This window comes from Streptopelia decaocto (genome assembly GCF_964273445.1).
Source record: "Streptopelia decaocto genome assembly, chromosome: 2".
Taxonomy (NCBI): domain Eukaryota; kingdom Metazoa; phylum Chordata; class Aves; order Columbiformes; family Columbidae; genus Streptopelia; species Streptopelia decaocto.
The window spans coordinates 61,817,381-61,840,503 of NC_138655.1; the positions used below are offsets into that span (position 1 = coordinate 61,817,381).

At 40.4% G+C, this 23,123-nt stretch overlaps 1 protein-coding gene across 2 annotated transcripts in view; it reads left to right on the forward strand.

Annotated features, from left to right (window-relative positions):
- TSHZ1 (teashirt zinc finger homeobox 1) overlaps positions 1-10,693 on the forward strand; it is a 56,091-nt gene extending 45,398 nt beyond the window's left edge. Inside the window, exons 2-3 of one of the 2 annotated variants that reach the window (XM_082044847.1) lie at positions 6,661-9,389; positions 10,441-10,693. In XM_082044847.1, the coding sequence (XP_081900973.1) occupies positions 6,661-9,389; positions 10,441-10,554 (2,843 nt within the window). In that variant the 3' untranslated portion in view covers positions 10,555-10,693. Of the gene's footprint in view, positions 1-6,660 lie in introns of both variants that reach the window. The other variant, XM_082044846.1, reaches the window with a different exon arrangement.
- Positions 10,694-23,123: the final 12,430 nt, after the last annotated feature.

Consider the following 23,123-nt stretch of genomic DNA (forward strand, 5'->3'; position numbering starts at 1 on the left):
GTACTGAATGATGGAAAAGCTGAGACAAAACAAAGCCCTAGAATCCCTGCCAGTGACCTGGCCACCACCGTCATGGAATTCAGATTATCAGGGTTTTTGTGCCAGTCTTCTCCCGCAACATTTTGCTTCAAATGCTGTAAGAATTGTGTTTGCTGTTTGTACTCCAAGCTGAAACTTTCTCTTGCAAACCTGTCCATGTGAGAAGGGCTGGCAAATTTGATGCGTTTTGCAGTGATTCCAGCTACAGTCAGAGCGCAAGGATATATTCTGGAATGGCAAAATCACAAAGCCTTAAGCAAGCATTAAAGGGGCGGGCAGGAAGATAATTCAGCAGGAAAATAAGGAGTCGAACAGGAAAGCCTTTTGAATAAGTAATTTGTAATAGAACCTTTTTTTTTTTTTTTGTTAAACACTATGAGCTTTTACCTTGTTCTTTCGAAATTAATAGGAAGTTGCTGGTGACTGGGGTATTTGCCCTCTGTACCCATGTGCTTGCCTTTTAATCACCGAACTTTTGTTTTGTACTTCACTATTAGTTAGTGATGCAAATGGAGGCTGAAATCCATGTGCCTGCTGAAGTCACTTCTCTAGGAGCCCCAGGCACCCTGGGCCTACAGTCTTTGTCATCCTGATCTCTGGTGCTCTCAATAATGCAGCAAGCCTTTGCTCCACCAAAGCGTCACCTGTCTAGGTGAGTCGTGCCATCCCCTATCTGAAGTGACAGCCATCTTTGAGTACCAGCATCTTAACTGACTTCTCTTTCATCATCCATGTTAGAGAAATAACATTTTCGACAAGGTGTTGGGTTTTTCTCCCCCTTTTCTTTATTCTTTCCCCAGCCCCCCTTCACCCCTTAGTTAGAGCACCTGATCAAAAAATTATTTCTGACAAAGATTTCCTGTTCCAAATTAAACGAGCTCAAGGAGACGGAGCATTTTCACGCAGAAAGAAAGTGAAACGTTGATGTTGGAAGTTAATGAATCTGGTAGCAGAGAGAACATTATTGAGACTGGATAATATGATCTAACAGCTTTCCCTCTTCTTATCCTCCCCGTAAAGAATGTATGGAAGTCAGTTATGTGGCATGATTCTAACATCTGTCCTACCCCATAATGGTAATTTGTATAAGTAATGGAAACAGGTTAAATACTTCCATTCTAATGTTGCCAGCAGGGATGAAAATGAACATTTCAATGAAATAATCTCGACAGAGCAGGGAGAGGAGGGGTGGATGGACTGATTCATCTCCAGCTCTCTTTGGTGATCCGAGCACTAATGAGAATGCTTGAATGTATAGTTTATCAGATAGAAGGGGAAGAGCAAGTAAATTTCTCAGATTAGAATCACCGTGAAAATATACCCGCGTGCAAGCTGCTTCGTTCTCCAATTGCCGGCGCTGGCTAGTAATTCGCAGCGTTCGTTTTAAGGGGATAGGGGAGAAAAGAGAAGGAGGTGAAGAATCTTTTTGTTGGTTTTTAATGGGATGCCTTTAAGGGTTATCATTCAACCTGCTAGAACCACGGAGATTGTTCTTGTTGCAGTACCTTATCTACTTTTCAGACCCATGGCACTAGAATTAGAGGGCAGGCAGTTCCAGTATTTTGCTCCCTCCCCCCCGCCCCCCTTTGCTGCAATTAGAAATGAAAGACACAAACCACTGCAGTAAGGTTATTTGGTGGTCCGATCGTCTGTGCTGCTTCTCAGCCATTGTCATAGCTAAGACATATTTTTCCACTGTAGTGACACTGTAATACAGACACACACACAGATTTGTAGCATCTGTGCCAGAATTTTGTATGAACATTTGTATATACTAATACAGAAAATTCACAAATCTTCCAGCAGGCATGTTAACCTCTCACAATGTGAGATTTTGTATTCTTTTGCAAAACTCTCGTGACTCTTGTCTTCTGAAAACATATCTGTGAATGCGTTGGGGTTTTTTTTGTGGTTTTGTTTTGTTATTGTGTTTGTTGTTTTGGGTTTTTTTTTCCTCTCATTTTTCTGCAGCGAAGGAAACGTGTGGCTATAGATTGTCTTTTCTAGTCATACTTTTTTGCCCAACATGTGAAATGTGTTCTTGTGTGCAGTGGAAGTCACCCCCAGCCTACAGTGCAGTTTGTGCAAGGTGACAGTGTGGGCTGTGAAAACTTCTGCAGCTGCTGTCTCCTGTTGGCTGGGTAAATATTAGAAGCTGTGGAAGTGCATCTGTTGAAGAATGGTGAACATTCACATCGTGCCACTATTGTTCCATCCCAGAGCAGGTCTTGATTTAGTGAAGAAGTTTAGACTTAAATCCATTTCTGTTTGTTGAAACTATGTAATATGTATTTTAGTGAAAATTACTTCAGTTTTCAATTGCTTTACTGAATTGTAGCATTCAGTACTTAGGTGTTTCTTCTGAATAAAATTATTTATTTGAAGGATTTAAAATTTGGTCTTGAAGAGTTTACTACATTTAATTTTGTAGACCATTAAAAACAAATGCAATTGTTACTTTTTGTCCTTTTCAAAATAATGTATTCAATGCTGAATCCCTTTTTGAATGGGAAAGAATACCTCCATAGAGACAGATTCGTTCAAAAGCACTGGTCAGAGGATACGGAAAGGTTTTATGTGAGAATATTTTTATTTTTAACTACATCCTTACATTTCGGATCTCTGTCTGCTTTTTCCAACAATGGCTCTGTATTTATAGTGTAAATATTCTCACTGAAGCAAACACAATGTGCTGTGCTACTCACATGTACAATATATAGCGTCTCATGTCCACTTAGATTAGAATGCGCAGCTTTTAACACTGCTCAAAGATGACAGTATATCTATGGGGAAGCACTGGCATCCAGAAGGCACATTTTATAAGCAAAAAATATTATCAAGACTTAATAAGAAGAAATACAGACTGCTTCCCCTAATTTTTAGTTGTCTGGAATGTGAAGCTTTTTCCCCTTTTTACACCGTGCATTTGCCTGACTCTGTGCATGCACGAATGAAAAGGAAAAGCTGACATCACATTTTGTAATTTCTGCTTTGAATATAGTTTTTGTTGAGAATCACTGGTTATATCTGTTCTTGGTATTTTCGCGTGGTTTCGGCACACATGTAAACCAGCAATGCCTTTGCAGATGCAGGAATATCTGGAGAACATTGCTGAGAGTTTCTCGGTCACAGAAAGAAACATTGTCAGAAATCTGTCTGTCAGTTGATCTACCTATTATAATTTAGAGGGAGAATCTCAACATCTCATGCTTTTATTTTATATAAAATAATATTACTTGTCTTTGCAAGTAATTATAATAGAAGTATTTTTGCTGTGTTTAAAATTCTGAAGCTTATTTATCAGATTTCTGTGGGAATTTTAGTAAGACATACATGTTTTTAGAAATTAACATTCTTTATTTTGTATGCTTCTGAATTAGCTTTAACAGAAACCTTTTCAGTTAGAGAATTGCACTGACCTTGCAAAATACCATATGTTGAGTGTGCTGCTATTCATCTTATAAACATTAGTAGTCTTGAATGAAAAGGTATTGTGTGTATCCTATGGTAACTAAAGGAGTTAAACAAAATCTTTTTGCTTGCAGTGACAGAAATTAAACATTTCAGGTAAATTACTCTCTTCTTGGTTAAGAAGCATTATTTCTTTGTGATATTTTGTATGACTACTGTACAGACATGTGGGTGTGCACATCATGTAAATTCAGGGGATTTTTTAGAATCTGGTTTAAATTCTGAAATCACAGAAAATTATAGTCCTGGCCAGTCGTACATTCTTAACGCATATATTGCACTGTATGTTGGTAAGGGACTAAATTCAATAGTGTAGTGGTCTCAGCAGAACCTAAGATGAGGAAAGTAAGTGAAAGATGGATATTTTACCCTGACACTCAAGTTTCTTTGCTTTGACAGTTTAACACTGACCTTTCACATAGTTTTAACGATCCTTGTGTGGATATCTCTTATTTTTACGGTAAAGTGCAAAAGTACAAGAATAGAGAAAACCTGCCGTCATAAACAAATAAAGCAAAACAAAAGATGGGGCAGTGGCTCAACTAGAGTTTCTGCTTAAGCAGATATTTAGATGGTTTTATATAGCAATTATAAAAATATATATTTATGCAATTTAGAATCAAGTAAAGAGATTTAAGCAGGATTCTTACAAAATTCTGCATCAACTATAGCAACATTCAGTATCTTACAACAGTTTCTTACATCTATTTGTTAAAAATATTTGGATGTGAAAATTTGAGAAAATTGGCATAGTTCCACCAAGGTTAGTAAGAAGATAGCTGTTCACAAAAGCTCAGAATGCAGGCCTCCTCCATTTTTAGCTTTTACTTGGTGTGACTGTTGACTGTCTGCTGATTATTACTAAGGTTTTTTTGTTGTCTATTTTTTTTAATATAAAAATACCAGATGGTAACTGTCTGTTTTTATGCATTTTAGGCCTCAGAGGTTTTTTTTTATTTTTTTATTTAAAAGTAATTTCAGAAGCAGAAACCATGTTCTTCTATAACTGTTCTTTACTTTCCTGAAACTTAAAAATGTATCGTCTTTTGCTGTTAGAAATGACTGAAAACAGGTGTGTTTAATGAGAGAGCTAAGAGATCTTAGACTGTAGCTGTGGGAGTGAATTCTACTTGCATACCTCGAGTTCGAGAATTACGGCAGAACTACCGTGCTCAAATACCTGCAGAGCGTTTCAACAGCAGCATTACTGCAAGGCTGGGAAGCTGACTGACTTCTTAGTTCTTTCACTATTTCTGTATTTCTTTCTTCATTTTATGGACTAAATGCATTTTTAAGATTTTTTTTTTTTTTTTTCTTATGGTTTTATGATGCTTTTCTGGCATCTTCCCGGCCTTTGGCTCCAGGATGATTTCTGTAGTAACTTCTATTGTGCTTAGTACTCACCAGTCCTTTTAAATATATTAGAAAAACACCTGAGGCTGATGCACTGTAAGGAACTGGGCCCTGCTTAACACTTTTTTAAAAAACAAAAGATCAGATTCTCTTCTGAAAAAATGTGACACTTAAAGGAAAGATGGAAGATGCAGTGGACATCTGAAGGTTCAGCATTACTCCAGTGCTAGATGGACTATTTTTCTGCTTTATCTCAAAACATCAGACTGAGGTAGTTAGGGGCTGCATTAAGACTGAATGGCAAAGGTGAAACAGAATGCAGTGCCGGCCATAATACTGTTACTTTTCAAAAAAAATAAAAAGTTTCAAGGAGTGTTCATATTACAGTGAGATAAGGTTATTTCTATTTTTCAAAAAAGAAGTTTCAGAATATATTAACAACTATGTACGAAAAGAAGCTCAACTTGTGCTTATGCTCTTCCCAGTTGAAGACCTCACCTTTGTTAACATGATAATATGTATTTTCTTCATATCATATCTTCTGGCGTTCTTTCAGTATCGTACCATGGAAGGGCATAGCCCACATTTCAGCATCCCTTGATGCACAGTTCACCTGACAAGGAGGCATATTTTAATTTGATTACTGAACATTGTTTGCAATCCATGTTTTCTACCTTGACATGCTCATAAATGATGTACATTCCATTATTGTTGTGATTTTTTAAAGCTTCTTTTACAAAACTGGGGGAAAATGTGTATGAGTATGTTTTCTGCTTTACAATGAAAGTGTACATTTATCACTTAGGTACATGTAAGCCACTTCTGTGAATTGGGCCCTTGGAGTAAATATGTTTTGATGTAATGGCCATCTGCTCATGAATATCACATTTGCTACTTTAAAAAATAGTTTGATATAGATAAACACATAGTTTGGTAAGATTACATAGTTTCACCAGGTGGCAATACAATAGTAAAGTTAGATCTTTACCATAAGGCAGTAATCGAGCTGGGATGGAGGTCTCAAGTTTTTTTGTTTGTTGCTTTTAAAAATTAATCTCTAACATTTACTTTTAGTTGCTGACTGCTGTTTTCAAAATGATAAATGCAGGACCCAGATCAAAGGGATATCCTAGCCATTTTGGAAAACAATCATAGCCTTGCTTCTCTTTTCACCTTGTGAAAATGAAAGCTGTTCTGCTCTGAGAGGGACCCAGTACAGCCAGGCACCAGGAGACCCTGGAACAGCTGACCTGACACGCTTGCCCCATATGGCTCCATTAGAGTCAGGTGTCAGTGACACAGAAATGGCACTTGAAGCTGTAGCTTAAAGCCAGTTTGCCAGCAGAGACAGCCCTGACGAGATGGAGTTGGTCAAGCTAGTGGTTCTGAGTGCCCAGGCCTGAGGGGTGAAGGTCAGCTGCAACGTGTTGCGCGTATGTAATGCAGCAGATATAACTCAGTGCTGGGCTATTTTGTAAACTGGTAAAAACTGCTTTAGTAGGCTCTTTGTTGGATTTTGGTTTTGATATTATGGTATCTACTGTGGTCCTGGCACGTATTTTACTGCTGAAGTCAAAGTTTATTCTTAGATAGTAATGATATCAAACTAACCAGGACAGACTGTGTGGATTTATAGTTAGAGAGTGTGTGAGTGATGGTGAGTTTGGTTTCTGGATGTATCTTCAAAATTTGTCTTTATGGTTACTGCTTTTAGTACAGAAGACAGCAATGATGTAAAATGTGTGTGTTCAATAACTTTGTCTTGTTTTCGCCCCCCTCTCCCCTCCTGTATTTTAGCATATGTTCCTGAGGAGGAATTGAAAGCAGCAGAAATAGATGAAGACAGCGTGGAAGATGATGGGCTGTCTCTGGACATCCAGGAGAATGAGTATTTGTGCAATGAAGAAGCGGAGATCAAAGAAGCTCAAAGCTACCAGAACTCCCCAGTCAGCACTGCAACTAATCAGGATGCAGGCTATGGTTCGCCGTTTAGTGAGAACAGCGATCAGCTGGCCCATTTCAAAAGCACTTCCTCTAAAGAAGAGAAAGAGGATCCTCAGTGCACAGACAATGTTTCCTATCCACAGGACAGCTTGGCACAAATAAAAGCTGTGTATGCAAATTTACTTTCAGAGACTTGCTGGTCCAGTTTAGCTTTGGACTTAAAGAAATCCAATCCAACCACCAGCAACAATGGAATCAGCCAGAACGAAAACACCACCAGTACTGACACCAATGCCAATTCCCAGAGTACTAGTACCTCCAGTACCAACACTAGTACCAGTACAACTACCAGTAATACCAGTAACAGTAATAGTAACAGTGGTGGTTCAGGTTATGACTGGCACCAAGCTGCATTAGCCAAAACTTTGCAGCAGACCTCATCATATGGACTTCTCCCAGAGCCCAGTCTTTTCAGCACAGTACAGCTTTACCGGCAAAACAATAAACTTTATGGGTCGGTGTTCACCGGTGCTAGCAAGTTCCGATGCAAAGACTGCAGTGCAGCCTATGATACACTGGTGGAGCTAACAGTGCACATGAATGAAACTGGACATTACCGTGATGACAACAGAGATAAAGAAGCTGATAAGACCAAACGGTGGTCAAAGCCTAGAAAACGATCACTTATGGAAATGGAAGGCAAAGAGGATGCCCAAAAAGTGCTGAAGTGCATGTACTGTGGGCATTCATTTGAGTCTTTGCAAGACCTCAGCGTCCATATGATAAAAACAAAGCATTACCAGAAAGTGCCTCTGAAGGAGCCAGTACCAGCCATCACTAAACTGGTTCCTTCTACCAAAAAGCGAGCACTTCAGGACTTAGCTTCACCTTGTTCACCTGAGCCAACAGGGATCACTGCAGAAGCTTCACTGGGTGAGTCTGCAAAGGATCAGAAAACTGCCAACCCCTATGTGACTCCAAACAACCGCTATGGCTATCAAAATGGTGCTAGCTACACTTGGCAGTTTGAAGCACGCAAAGCCCAAATACTGAAATGCATGGAATGTGGCAGTTCCCATGACACTTTGCAGCAGCTCACTGCTCACATGATGGTCACTGGTCATTTCTTGAAGGTGACCAATTCTGCTTCCAAAAAAGGCAAACAGCTAGTTTTGGACCCTGTGGTGGAGGAGAAGATACAGTCTATACCTCTTCCACCCACCACCCACACAAGGCTACCAGCCTCCAACATTAAAAAGCAGCCCGATTCCCCAGCGGGCTCCACAAACTTGGAGGAAAAGAAAGACCTAGAGAAGGAAAAGGTGTTGGTCGGTGAAACCGAGAAAAAGATTAAAGAAGAAAATGAGGACTCTACAGAGAAATTTGAGGCAACGACTTTGTATCAGTACCTCAGAGAGGAGGACCTAGATGATAGTCCCAAAGGCGGAATAGACATATTGAAATCCCTGGAGAACACAGTGACAACAGCTATCAGCAAAGCTCAGAATGGAGCACCTTCCTGGGGAGGTTATCCCAGCATTCATGCAGCTTACCAGCTGCCAGGAACAGTCAAACCCCTTCAGCCTGCAGTGCAGAGTGTTCAAATTCAGCCGTCTTATGCGAGCAGTGTAAAATCACTGTCGTCAGAACACAATGCGCTCATCCATTCCCCAGGCAATCTCACACCACCACCTCACAAGAGTAATGTATCTGCTATGGAAGAACTAGTGGAGAAAGTTACAGGTAAGATCAACGTGAAGAAGGAAGAAAAGCCTTTGGAGAAAGAGAAGAGTTCTCCAGTCAAACCCATGTCACCTGCCGCTAAAGAAAACAAGGACTTCCCAAAAGCAGAAGAAGTAAGTAACAAACAGCAGCAGAAGAAGAGCTCCGAGACAGATGTTCAGAAGGTCAAAAAGGATAGTCCAGCAGAAGCACATACACCAAATGGTACTGAGCCACTTAAAACAAAGGTTGCAAATGGCTGTAACAATTTAGGAATCATCACAGATCATTCACCTGAGCCATCCTTCATTAATCCGTTGAGTGCTTTACAGTCCATTATGAATACCCACTTAGGCAAAATTTCTAAGCCGGTAAGCCCCTCTCTGGACCCTTTGGCCATGCTGTACAAAATTAGCAACAGCATGTTGGACAAACCCATTTACCCAACCACTCCAGTCAAGCAGGCTGATGCTATTGACCGATATTACTATGAGAACAGTGATCAGCCCATTGATTTAACCAAGTCCAAAACTAAACCTCTCGTTTCCAGTGTGGCTGACTCTGCCTCGTCCCCGCTAAGGGAGAGCGCCCTGCTGGATATTTCCGACATGGTGAAGAACCTCACAGGACGTTTGACGCCCAAGTCTTCAACGCCGTCTACCGTGTCAGAGAAATCTGATGCTGATGGGAGCAGTTTTGAGGAAGCTCTGGATGAACTGTCGCCAGTACACAAGAGGAAGGGCAGACAGTCCAACTGGAACCCTCAGCATCTTCTGATCCTTCAAGCCCAGTTTGCTTCCAGTTTGAGGGAGACCCCAGAAGGCAAATACATTATGTCGGACCTAGGTCCACAAGAGCGGGTACACATCTCTAAGTTTACTGGTCTTTCCATGACCACAATTAGCCACTGGCTGGCCAATGTGAAGTATCAGTTAAGGAGGACAGGTGGAACTAAATTTTTAAAGAACTTGGACACAGGACATCCTGTTTTCTTTTGCAATGATTGTGCCTCTCAGTTCAGGACTGCTTCTACATACATAAGTCACTTAGAGACGCACCTAGGGTTTAGTTTGAAGGATCTGTCAAAGTTGCCACTTAATCAGATTCAAGAACAGCAGAATGTTTCAAAAGTCCTCACAAACAAGACTTTGGGCTCACTTGGAATTGCCGAGGAGGACTTAGGCTCCACATTCCAATGTAAGCTCTGTAACCGAACTTTTGCAAGCAAGCATGCAGTCAAACTGCACCTTAGTAAAACACATGGCAAGTCCCCAGAGGACCATCTGATCTATGTAACTGAGTTAGAAAAACAATAGCGTCCAGGTAAGCAGCCAGGTATGCAAGTGACCACAGGAACATTGCACTAAACTTCTTCATAGTACTGCACTAGGCCTGACCTGAGCCTCTGAAATCAGTCTTACTTTTGTTGCTGAACTGCCTATCTGGACCTTGGTTTTTCTTACACTTATTTTGTAGTTATATTTATATGCTCTTTGTCTGATCTGTGCATGGTTATTTTTTGTTTCTGTTTTTATTTTTTTGTGAGTCAAAGTCTGACCTTTATTTTCAACATCTGTCCTTGATGTTAAGCTATCTTTTGTAGAATATAGTGGGAGACACTATTGAGAGACATTAATTTAGCCGTAAAGAAAGACACAAAGAACAATGATAAAGAGACATCCTAAAATTACAAAGTTGCCATGACAATAAAGGTCACAGAACCTGGTAGTGTCAAGTTTTAACCCTCTGAGAACTGTAATAGCATTTCTGTGCCTTTCCCAGTGACTAAATAACTTAACAAGGAAAAACAAAACAAAGGCTTAAAGGCATTTTATTCAAATAAAAGCTGTGTCGGAAGCAGAACTTATTTTTTTTTAAATGAATGAACTTCTTTTTTTCGTTTTAATGCAGAACTGGTTTGTGAAGAAATTGTGCATGCAGTCCTTGGAAGAAGGAGAGCTGTGTAGTATTCAAGGGGTTAGGAAGCCACAACTGTATAAGTTAAATAATAATTTAAAAAAATAGCAAACCAAGTTGCCACTATGCCCAAACCCTCTGGATGCTGAGAATTGCCACTTTATGGCAAAAAAAAAAAAAAAAAGTATGCAAGCTGTTATTTAAAACAAGTGTAAAAATGTTATTTTCTTTCCTTTATTTTTTTTTTCCTGTAAAATACTGCAGTTTATAGTTATTTACAAATGTTAAGCTTTGGTACAAGCTGACCTTTCTATAGTGTGCTGCATTGGTAAATGAAAACAAAAAAAATGGGGCAAATGTTGGATTCTGTTCCTTGTAAATTGCCAGCATCAGCTTAAAAAATACATGTTACATATCGTACCATTTTAAACTGTTCAACTTTCTTTGTACCTTCTGGCTGTATGCTTTCTCTTTTAACTTTTTATATTGTCATTTTATATTCGATTTCTGTGTATATAATGTAAAACCACACTTTTTCAATAAAATTTAGTTCCTGCAGCTTGATATAAATAGAGGAATTTTACTGGCACCTGCATCTTTCCAGATGCATGTACTTAAAGGAACTATCTGATAAAAAAAATAAATAAATAAAAATAAAGCAAGCAATGCACTATGAATTATACATTTTGATGTTTTATCATTAATATTGTACAGTACATTTTGGTTCACACAATTAAATCCACTGTTTTCTCAAGTGTAAAATAAACCCACATGCAGTTCTTGATTTACATACATTGTCATGTCGTCATTATATTGCCTTTGAGGTGTTATTCCAGCAGTAAGAGGCATCGTTTATATAATCAACCAGCAAAAATCTGTTGGAAATCATCTCTCGTGATCTGTATGCTGACGTGTTTCATTCAAAGCTGTAATACCAATAACGTCTCAAACGAGATTTGCCATAGGTACGTACTGTGAAAGGTACAGAAGCAGCGGGGCGCCGTCAATTAGCGACGGGCGTTCTGCTCATCAGCGAAGTACAAGAAGGGCTGCAAAGGTTTTGGCCAAGTTAATTTTCCTCTGCTGTGTGTGACCATACCCGTAGCCACTTTCTGTGTGTGTTCACAGACCGTCTCCTCCCTTCCTTCGCAGGCAAAACACCTTTTGATTTCAGCAGTGCCATAGAGGCTGCAGTTTCTGCCCCTCTAGTCTGTTGAATGCTGTGGTACTCGCCTCTCCAGCAGCGCTGAAGACCTCTGAGGCTTTGACACCAGTTTTTACTTACAGTACAAGAAGGCAGACCTGTGTTTCTCTGTACTTTTTAAATATTGCATTTTGAGGTAAGCTGAGTGCTATCATATCAGGTGTTTCCCTTAATCTTTATTTCTGTTCTGTTGAATGCAGATGTCATTTAGAATGTAAAAGAGAGCTGTCAGAGCCTTCACTGCTCTATCTCCTGAGTGCTTTGACAGTTACAGTGTATGAAAGCCTGGGATCTGCTATCCATTACACTTTTTGGAGGGGCTGTTAAATATGAGGACCTAGAGGGGTTTGCTTTCACATGGTATTAGTGATACTATTGTGTTATATATACTTGTGTGTAGATATGTATATTTCTGTTCCTTCCTTTCAAGTCTTCTGAACGTAATTTAAATGTAAGATCTTTCCTTCAAATACAGCACAGTTCTACATTTAATCTTTAGTTACAACCCCAGAAATACCCATGCATTGTTCAGTTTTCTGCAAGAGCCTGGTAGGTCCAGGTCAGCTACATTTACATAGTATTTCCAAGCAGTGCAGGAAAGTGCCATGAGGTTTTTTTTAAAACATCCCTTACTTTGTTCACTGCTAACTACCTCTGTCCTTCAGGGGATCTAGCCATTTAGACATTTCAGTTCAATTACTGGATGATTGTGTACTTTGGGCCCAAGGGGTGGTGAGGAAGAATAACAGTCAGGCCTACGGCTGTAATACAGAGTCTTTAAATAATAACCCTTTGAAGTTTTGTTTACTTTACCACGGGCCTGCAAACATGTGATTATAGAATATGCTGTATTACATTGCAGTAGTGGGTGAAAAGGTTGAAAGGGAGAAATAATAGCTCTAAAGTGGGTTTGAATCTAATGTAAAGCCATTAAAACTCATTTTGAAACACAGCATGTAAAGTGAGTTCTCAACACCAGGTGACTCCCTCGAGAGGTGTTTATGACATTGCTAAATCCGTTCAGTTCTGATAGCTTCAGAATTGGACAATCACTCATCATCTCTGCCAGTGTCTGAAGAAAGTCCATTTAGAATAAACTAGCAGCTTTACCTGGCGACTGTGCTGATGTAACACTTTCTGAGACTGAAATATGAAGTAGATGAAAATTTGAGGGCTCTAGTGTTTCACTTGCTTAACAAAATGAAGCACAGTCGCAGTATGATCTTTATTCTTTGGGTTTTTGCCGCTTTTGTTTGAATATCATATTTCTGAAAAATGTCCTTAAAAAAATGGCACAGTTTGAATCAGAGTTACTGGTTTCCTCAAAATTGGTTTGCAGGTTTATTTCTTCTTTATTTCAGTAAGATTTCAACAAAGGTAAGTTTGTGCTAGTCTATTAGTAGCTACTAAAACTGCATCATGGAAGAGACCACGTAGCCTTTCAGGACTGGTCTTTGAGAAAAGAGATGTGAGAGCCTTAAAACCAGTAGTAGTCTCTGTCAGCCTGCAAATCTATTTTGTGACATATTCAAAATCCGTTGTATCTGATTCTTTTCAGAGACGGACAGAGCTACTTTTTTCAGCATTACATTGCTGGTGTTGCCATGTTTGCTTATATCTGTCTTCAGAGGGGAGGATCTTGGTTTGTCCATTTCACAAGTTTGATTTCTGCTTCTGTGCACTTTTCTGTGTTGCTCTTTGGAAGCTGATGCAAACCACTGCAAATCTGAGAGATCTGTGTACTGATGACATTAGTCCTGAATTATGATTTTTTTTTTCTTTTTTTTTTTTTTAATAGCATTTGGTGGGATATTCAATAATGTCTCTGTAATATAACTTTGTTATGAATTTCTCTGGGAAGTTACACTAGTGATAATGACACCAAACATTATCTGTCTTCATCATGGGGGCCAATAAAATGCAACTGCAAGTATAAAAGGCATAAAAATATACACATTATCTTGCATTAGACTAATCAAGGTGCACTGCATTGGCTTCTGTCTGCAATTTCCAAAGCCATCTCAAATTTGAGCCTGTGATATTCTTTAACGTGGGAGGGGTCCTGGTTAGGAGACCTCCAAGGAGAGGCCAGTTTCCATGTGGGGTGTTCTCACAGCTCTGTAGGTGCCGGTCTCCTGGCTGATGCAGCACTGAGTTACTCTCCCAGCGTGAAAGTAGCAGGAAGTGGGATTTCACCATCTGTTCACTGAAATTTAAAAGCAGAGTCCTTTTCTGTCCATGTATGAGAAGAGAATGCTAACCCAAATTTACTGGCCAGATACTAATCTAGATAATGTGATTCTTCCAAATTTTTGTTTTCACTGCTATTCTGATTGTGTTTCTTTTCATAGTGTTTCATGTGACTTTGCATAGTTTCTCTTAATCACTGTGTATAGTCACCTTCATCCTACAGATAGGTGGAGTGACCACATTTTGGGGTGAAAGATGCTATTCTAAGTAAAAGGTGATATTGTAGCTAAATGAAAATATTGATATCGAAAACTAGGTGTGTTGTAAGAAAGAGTATTTTACTATTCTGTTTAGATGTTGCAGATTACCTGGGATTAGTATAAGTTATGAAACATGCTTCTTTATCCAGCATCTTCATTAGCTTTGTTTTTTTGACTACCGTTAATAACAAAACTGATTTTAGAATAGTTTAGCACCAAGAGATCAAAACTGCAAACACTGATATCTGCCTAATGGACCTGTTGATTTTCAGACAGCCAATATTAGAATAGCTGATGATTATAAACACTGTAGACCTTCCCACTGAGAATGAGGAGCTCCAGTTACTCTGTTGTGAATATCAATTTTTTGTACACTCCTCTCTTTAGTTCTGTCTAGTGACCTGCTGAATCAGGGTCAGCACGGCCAAAAATGTGTCTAGTAAGTACTTATCCTAATTACTGTAGCTGTTACCTCTGTTTTCTTCCCTTTCCTGTAAAAAAATACGAAGTTTAAATTTGATTAGGTTGTCGGGATTTTTATGTTTTTACTTCTGGATAAACTTGTTAATGCAGGGGAGGATTCATTATTTTAAAGCAGCATTTCTCTAAATTGTTCAGGGCACAATGGGTTGACCATCAGTACGACATAATTCGGAATAAATTTAATACAGTGACAGTATACTGTACTTCTGTCCAGAGTGGTTGTGTCAGCATTGTCTGAAGATGCAGGTTAAAGCCTGACAGGTTCCTGACCAGGCTTGTCAGATGTAGGACACCTGCAGCTGAATGCCACGTGGTCACTTGAGGAAGGAGAATTGGAGTCTGGTTGCCTGCAACCCATCTGCTCTTGTAGGAGTCCAGAGCTGACTCATTTGCTCAGGACAGCATGTGTTATGAAATCTTTAGGGCTGATGGGACGCATTAGGCAAATACAGGCCAACCTTCAGGGTCATGCAGGTGGAAGTCGTCTCTGTTGGCACACACAGCAAGTTGTCCAAAGCCTTCTCCTTAGAGCATGTACAAACTGAAATTTGTATTAGAGCTTGTTTGTGAAGGACTAAAGTGGGGTGGTACCCATAGTTCCTGCTGAAAAGATGACGCACATGATGGTGGAATCCAGAAAGCAGCATGCTAAAAGTCGTGTAGTCGGAAATATTGCCCAAAGCTCCTGAGCAGCAGGTTGAAGACTAGCCACTAGAGCATGCTCTCAGGCACAATTCCCTACTCAGAAAGTTTACAATCAGAATAAGTAGTTGAGTTCTGTCCAATATAGTCTGGGTTGGAAGATCTGATAACTAAGAGTGAGCAGTTTATTTCCAATAAGTTCACTAGTGGACTGGTGGGTGCTAAATCAGTTTGGCAAAACACATTAACCTGCCAGCTAGCACTTCAGTTTCATTATATCCTACAGTGTATCACCATGCTCAGAATCCCTTCACCCCTCGACATCCCTTTCAGAGGAGTTTGGATACTCAAGACCGCATAGTGCTGAGGTCGAATATCAGTCCTGCTGAATTACTTGAAGTTATGAGGTTTTGTGTTTTTGAATGGCCGGATACTTCACTGTATCTTGGAAATGAGCATTGTATTCAGATGCGGACAGGCAGATTGGGTCACACACCATTTGCCACTGCTTTACAGCTGGTGGAGACCATTGCTGTAGAATCCTGAAGGCTGCCTCTGGAATTGAAACCCAGCTAGGGAAAAAACAGATCTCTGCCACTCTCACCTTCCTTTCTCCCCCCAGTACTGCACGGTGTATTGGGATGTGCAAATAAATTGTGGTTTAACCTGAGCATTTCTGAGTAGCAATGTTCTGTAAAAACTGACCTTCTTCTTCAAGTCCTGGTTAGGCTTAGTTTATTGCTGCACAGTTCCGATGTGTAACATCTTATTTGTTGTCATGGAAGCACTGATAGAGACTCAATGTCAAGAACATTCTCTTCTCCCCGCTCTCCCCCCAATCTCTAGCACAGCAAGAACTGGCAGAGCAGCTCTACAAGTCACCATCATTCTGCAAGGAGTTTGAGGGTACACTGGGAGGGAGAGGAATGGGATAGGAGGGGATTTTGTTCTTGATAAAGGAGTACAAAGTTTCACGTTTTCAGATGACCTCTTCACTTCAGCTTAACCTGCTATAGCTGGCAAAACAAGAAGTGGATCTTGAAAACGCTGCCCGTTGGCTTCAGGGTCTTTGACATCTCTTTGGTTCGTACTTATAAAGGTGGAAAAGTTGTGTACTAGATCACTTCTGTCCATCCCATGTTCCAAGGAAAAGCTAGATCTGTTGTAGGTAGGATGTGAGATTCATTAATGGCTTTCCTCCCTGGTATAAGTCACTCCCTGGGTATTTTCATTCTGGACTTTTTTTCAATTTCGACTAAAGTACTTTGGAAGCAATTCAAGCCAAACTGGAAAAAGCCACTGTTATTCTGCAATAAGAAAAACTGCCCTGAGCTGCTGTGGCAGGGAAACTGCCTAATGCTACCAGTGTAGCTGTAATGGTTTAACTGGAAAATTCTCACAGTAAACAAGCTTTAAGTTTATTAATGCCCAAATGTTGTCTCTAAAAAACACTGCAGCCTCAGACACTGCCCACAATTGGTGTATTACTTGGTCAAATCCAAGGTCAAACACACTCAGCACGTTTGCAATGGGCATGCTGTATTAATAATTATATATAGTAGTATCTGAGTGTGTAGCATGATGATAAAATGTAGGTTCAAGGATGCACTATATAGCACATTTCTTTTCGCAGTCATGTGTGTCTTTATGTTCAAGGGAGAGCTGTATTCTTAGCTGCCTCTAAAGTGCTATATTGCTGAAGTTTGTAGCATTTAGCATTAACTGTCTCTACTGTTTCTCATCACTACTTTTCTGTGGTGTGATAATGTGAAAAATTAGATAGCTTTGCTCTAAAAAAGGCAGCAGGTCTAGACTTAACGTTGCATGGGGATCCTCCGCCTGGGTTTTGGGGGTTGTTGAGTGTCTCATTTCACATTTTTAAAGTGTGCTTTGACAACTGGGAATCCGGAAGAGTGCAAGGAAGAAATAGGACCAAGGAACGACTAAGAACATGGTCTAACAATCAGCAGCCATTAGAAGGGTAAAAGCAGCACAAAAAAAAAAAAAAAGAATTGGAGCTTGGAGATCCACTGTGAGAAGAAGCAAAGATGGGGGAAAAAACTGCGAGGAGAATAATTGCTACTAGCAGGAGCAGATGGGAGGGGTTTTGAAAGCTAGGACTAAGAGGGGTGAAAATGGAATGGCTGGAAGGCCCATTTGCCTGTTAGGAAACAAAAGGGGACCTGGCTTGGTAAAGCTCAAAGGGGCTCTGTGCTGGGAGATAGGAGCATGCCTGAGTGATGTTTGGGAACTGCTCTGACCTCTTGCACAAAACGTGGAATGAGGCTGAATTTGTCTCAGGAAAGAAGCAAGGTTTTGCAGTGGACAGCTGAAATAATCAATGTAAAGGCTTCACAGGATTGCCTGTTCAAAAGCTGGAGGGTCAGGGAGAAGGAAGAGAGATAAGGAGGGAAATGCGAGCAAAGAGTTTGAATGAAATGTGGTGGTGAGTGCTCTTTACCTGGTGTTGCCTAAGACAGGGAGAGGAGCAAAGATGAAAGCTTTGCAAGGGGGAAACTTAATAGTTGATTTGTTGCTGATGGTTGTTTTTTTTTTTTTTCCCCACTTCAGTCTTTCTAAGGGCAATAACTACATCAAATTTGTATTGCAATAGTGTCCAGGGCCCTGAATATGTTAGTTGCTGTAAAAACACACGGTAAGAGTAGTTGCCATTTCATTTGAGACAAGACATAACAAGTGGGTGTAAAAGCCATTAGAAACAGGGGAAAAGGTGGTGCAATTTCACAGGCTATGCATGTCCATAAATTGAGGCTTGTGAGTAATTTAATTTTTAAAGACAGTATAATAGATGTGTCACAGTCTCTACTGGACATCCACCTGGCTGCTCTCAGTTGGCAACTTCACTATTGATATCTGGGCATCATTTTAAGTGAGCACTTAAGGTTGGGTATCAAGGGAAGGTATTTATAGTTTCAGCAGAGTGGGTTGATAGCTATTCCATCCCCAGATGGGAATTGGGTTACATGACAGATCAGGCTGCCTTCCAATTTTATCCAATACTAGCGATAAGGGGAGAGGGGGAGGGAGGACAGCTGCAACCGTATAGTCCTTCTAGGGTTAAAGATCCTAATGCTTTAAAGAGAATGTCTAAAAGAAAATTTCTTTCTGAAATAATTTATGGAAATGCCGTGCTCCCTTTGAAGGTTCCATGTCACTGCATGGCACTACGCAATGTTCTCTTTCTTCACCTGTCAGGCAAGGACCACCTCGAAGAGTCTCACTGCTGATTACTAGTTAATTGTCATTAATAAGTGACAACTGACATTATGGGGGCTTAATGCAGAGAGAACAGAAAAGAGCCACAGATATTCTAATGAGCTGACTCCTACGTGCCCTCTATTGTTGTCGAAAATGAGGAGCTGTCGTCATTGTTCAGGAGATGGGCTTCAATTGCTCTGGAAAAATATTCTCTTTTAATTTCTTTATGCATAGATAATTCCTGGTGCACTCTCTCTCCCTCTCTCCGTCTGTCTCTCTTGCTCTTTCTTTCCCTCTTATACACACACACACAGACACACACACCTCTCTATGAACACGGTGAAAACTTCCACTGATGATATACAATATGTATTAAGACACAGTAAAGCTTTTTAAGTACTTCGATTTAGATACGCACACGTGCAAGCATATGTGTACACACATGCACACAGACTATCTACAAATAAATGCAAAACATCAAGATGTTTATTTTAAGCCTCAGGAAAGGGGTTGGCATGGACAACTTCACTAAGAAAAGGAACCAAAAGAGGATGGTCAAGAATATATGAGCTGATGTACAAAGTTAGGATTGGGGAGGTCCTGTTCTGTCCCTAGCGCGAGGAATTTTGAAGTGATGGAAATGAGTGCACGCAGATTTCAGACACAGGTACCTAAAATTAGGTCCTTGCTCTTAATTTAAGTAGTAGCTTAACGACTTGATGATTTTCAAAACTGTCAGGCAGGAGCTCCCTGGGAGGCAGTGGTGGCTGCGGATGCTCAACACTGCCTGCTGAAAGTGAAATCCATTCTTTGCACAGTTTCTGAAAGTCTCAGCCAGCAGAGGGCCAGATGATGAGGGGAGAGAGGGGCCAGAGGGGGAGATGATTTAATTAGGTGTCCAACTCCTGGTTGCATTTCCTGAGAATTTTAGAAAACCAGGAGTCCTGCTTACATGAGACAAGTAGATCAATCCAGGATAAACTGACTTCTGTGCAATGCCAGATGAAGTGTATATATACGTATAAAAGAGACTCTTACTTTGCAGGTTTGGGATAAGCAGGGTTGCTGAGGGTGCTGCTGACAACGACCACTGAGGACCTCTCCAAAAGTCAGGAAACCAACCAATTCTCAAAACAAACTGAAACCGAAGATGTTGCCATGATGATGCCAGATTCTCCTACCAATGTTGAAGCAACACAGTCACCTCTATCAAATCTTCTAAGTACAGCCAGTACTTGAGGTCTAAGTTATAGAAGAGGAATTTTATATTTTTACCAGTAAATATCCAAGAGTTTCCATTCTACAACAATACATGTCGGCATTGCTCTCTAACATTTAAGGCTGTATGGGTTTGCTGAGAAGTGGCTTATCCAGTGTCTTTCAACTATCTGCATAAAGGGGGAAGCCCATCATTTTAAGGGGAATTTCATTTCCATTGCATAGCTCAAGTTTAAAACTCAAGACTCACAGGAAAGAAAATGAAAATGAGATGCCTCTTTTATATTGCACTCAGAGCAAACCCATTCATTAGCATTCTCTGTCTTTCTGCCTGCCAAGACCCAAACAAAAGATACAGTCTGGAACAATGGCCTGAAATGAGGAACACAACCCAAGCACCCGTGCAGGAAGCCTGCCATGTCCCATGGTATAGGGACCTGGAACCAATATGTAGTGCCCTGAGCACATGTGTGGAAGTGGAAAGCTCCTCAAATCTCAAACGACATTAGGTCTTTTTTTTTTTTTTTTTTTTTTTTTTTTTTTTTTTTAAATCATAGAATCGTTTGGCTTGGAAGAGACCCTAAGGATCATCGAGTCCCACCATAACCTAACTCTAGCACTAAAACATGTCCCTAAGAACCTTGTCTAAATGCCTTTTAAACACCTCCAGGGATGGTGACTCCACCACTTCCCTGGGCAGCCTGTTCCAATGCCTGACAACCCTTTCTGTGAAGAATTTTTTCCCAATATCCAATCTAAACCTCCCCTGGCACAACTTGAGCCATTTTCTCTTGTCCTGTCAGTTGCTACTTGGGAGAAGAGACCAACACCCTCTATGCTACAACCTCCTTTCAGGCAGTTGCAGACAGTGATCAGGTCTCCCCTCAGCCTCCTTTTCTCCAGGTTAAACAGCCCCAGTTCCCAGTTATGCTGGGATTCCCACTGAAGTCAACAGATACCATGTCTTACATTGACATAGTGTGACTTGATGGGTCTTGATTCAAAGCTCTGCAGATGACTTTGGATATGACCTGTATGTGGCTGAAGCTACTCGTCTTTTAAAGAGATGAGATAATACCTGTATGGAAGAGAAGACACATGCTGTAATCTGTGGTGAAAGAATTAGTAATACTGCATAGAAAGCATTTCTTGACGTTGCCAGTGTTTCTTCAGTTACTGCACTGTCTTTAAAATTTCCTTTTGGAGAAGGCAGTTGAAAAGATCACAGTTGAAGCCATTTCAGTCCCCAAGGCAAGAGGCCGGCTTGATGCTCTTTGTGGTACTCCTCTACCTTCTTACACTCTGGGTTAGGAAGCTCCGCACTGCCCACCACTAAGCTCAGTCTAGGGTCAGAGCTGCCAGGGCAGTTTCATATCCAAATCTATCACAACAGTTGTTACTGTTCTCATGATTCTTCCCTTCTTGCTTCCTTTCTAGCTGCAGCAAAACAGTTTGGCATCTTCTGGAACTTCTCTGCCTCCTGTACTCCAGCAAATCTGATGCTGGATAGCAGTGATGTCAGCTGAAGTTAGTATGTTGAGTGGAGCAGATAAAAGTTGGGGTTCTAGGTAGACTGGGTGTTTTACTGCTTTAATACCATCGGTCTTATTAATGGAGTCATTCCTGAGTGGAGTCATTCCCTTCTTTATTGAGAGTTCTGTGGCGTAAAATGGAACAATTGCTCTCCTGCCCTATGTGCTTCTTCCCTCTCAAATGAGAGTCATTAACCTTATTTTCGTCGCGTACGTGTACTAGAGATTGTCACTCAAGACCTCTTAAACATGTTAGCAAACACTCTCAAATGACTGGGACTTGGGCTGTGGTATTCTTCTTTAAATAATTTGCAGTCATTAAAATGACATCAGACTATCTTCAGTTCTGGCATTTTTTCCAGTCGCTGTCTCTGGCATGTCTATGTGGGATGAAGGTGAATTTGGGTCTGTAATGATGGATGTCCCTTGCAGAAAGTGGTTTAGAATAACCCAAGACACACAACAAAGCCAGAACTGGAGATAGTCTTATCTCACTTTTAGAGCTGTAAATTATTTAAGGGAGTGCTCCAGCTCCAGGAAACTGAGGTTACAGCAAATATTAAGCTTCCTGTATGGCTATTTTTCTTGTGTCAGGTGGTGTGGCAGAGTTTATTCATAGGCATTCAGGGGCTGTGGAAATAATCAGCAAATGAGGAAAATATTTCATTTTTTTTTGCTATTTCTCATGTCAGATTTCTAGAGAACTAAGGCTTGAGGTTTAGGGCCCTTTGCATTGAATTCAGATCCATAAAAATCCTCTTGATAGCTAGAAAACATTGTGCCAATCTAATAGATGCATTGTCAATAGAGATTATTACGACTTCACAAAATGCTCCAAGTAACAACATATCATTTATCTAATCAAATGCAATATGCTCCAATCCAGTGACTGTTAATAAATAACTAACTCAAGAAACAACACAATGAAGTTGCAATGCATGAAGCGCTCAGTGATAGCTTGTGCAGTCTGTCTTGCTCCAGTTGGCATCGAAAGCTTAAACATGCTCCCTTCTTTCCTCACACATCCTTGCTTGGTACATAAAATATACATGAAAACAAGCTGGGATAACAAATACCTATATGCACTGCTGATATGTAGAAGGAAATTTCTGTATTTTTTTGGAGAGGGCTGCTTCAAGTGGTAGCAGCAGGGGAAGAGGGTGCCTCCTGCATGCCCTCCATGGCCAGGACCAGGGGACAAGGGGTTTCTCCACAGGGCAGGGCAGCAGCTCCTTCAGCCGCCCTGAAGTCCATATCCTGGCAGCTCTACAGAGTAAGCTAAAGCTAGTCTTTCCCTCTCCTCCTTCCCCAAGGAAGTGGTGAAGCCTCCAAAGACACGTGCAACTGGTTGGTGAGGAATGGGCACCTGTCGTCTCTCACGGGGGGATGCCTCCAGCATCTGTCAGTCAATGCAGAGCACGTGGACATCCCCGATCCTTGAAGGAAGCATGAAATCCTGCCTCCTTTACTAACCAACTCAGGGACAAGGAGGAAGAAGAAGAAAGGAGGAGATTTGTTTATTCGTAACAAAGTGTTAATTTCTTGAATGTGGAGGTGGAAAAAGTGTGGGTTTTGTTCCAGTAACAACTCTTACCTTTGGTTTCTTTTTAACATTACACTGATAGTAAGTAGGTAAAAATCATACTCATCTGTGAAAAAGCATTTTTTTATGTAGTGTATATAACAATATCAGGAGATTGGGGTAGAATTTCAAAGTGGTACTTTTCTTTGGTTCTTTCCCTTTCAATAGCTGTTGTTTTGATTACTCTGTGCCTTAGGCTATCATTAGAATCTTTTTGTGTGTGGAAGTATTAAGTCCATAAATATGAAAATAAGCCTGTAATTGACCCATGGACTGAATTTATTTCCATTAGATTCTTCTGCTAGTATAAAAAGCACAAACTGGAAGAGTGATATTTATGTGTGTAT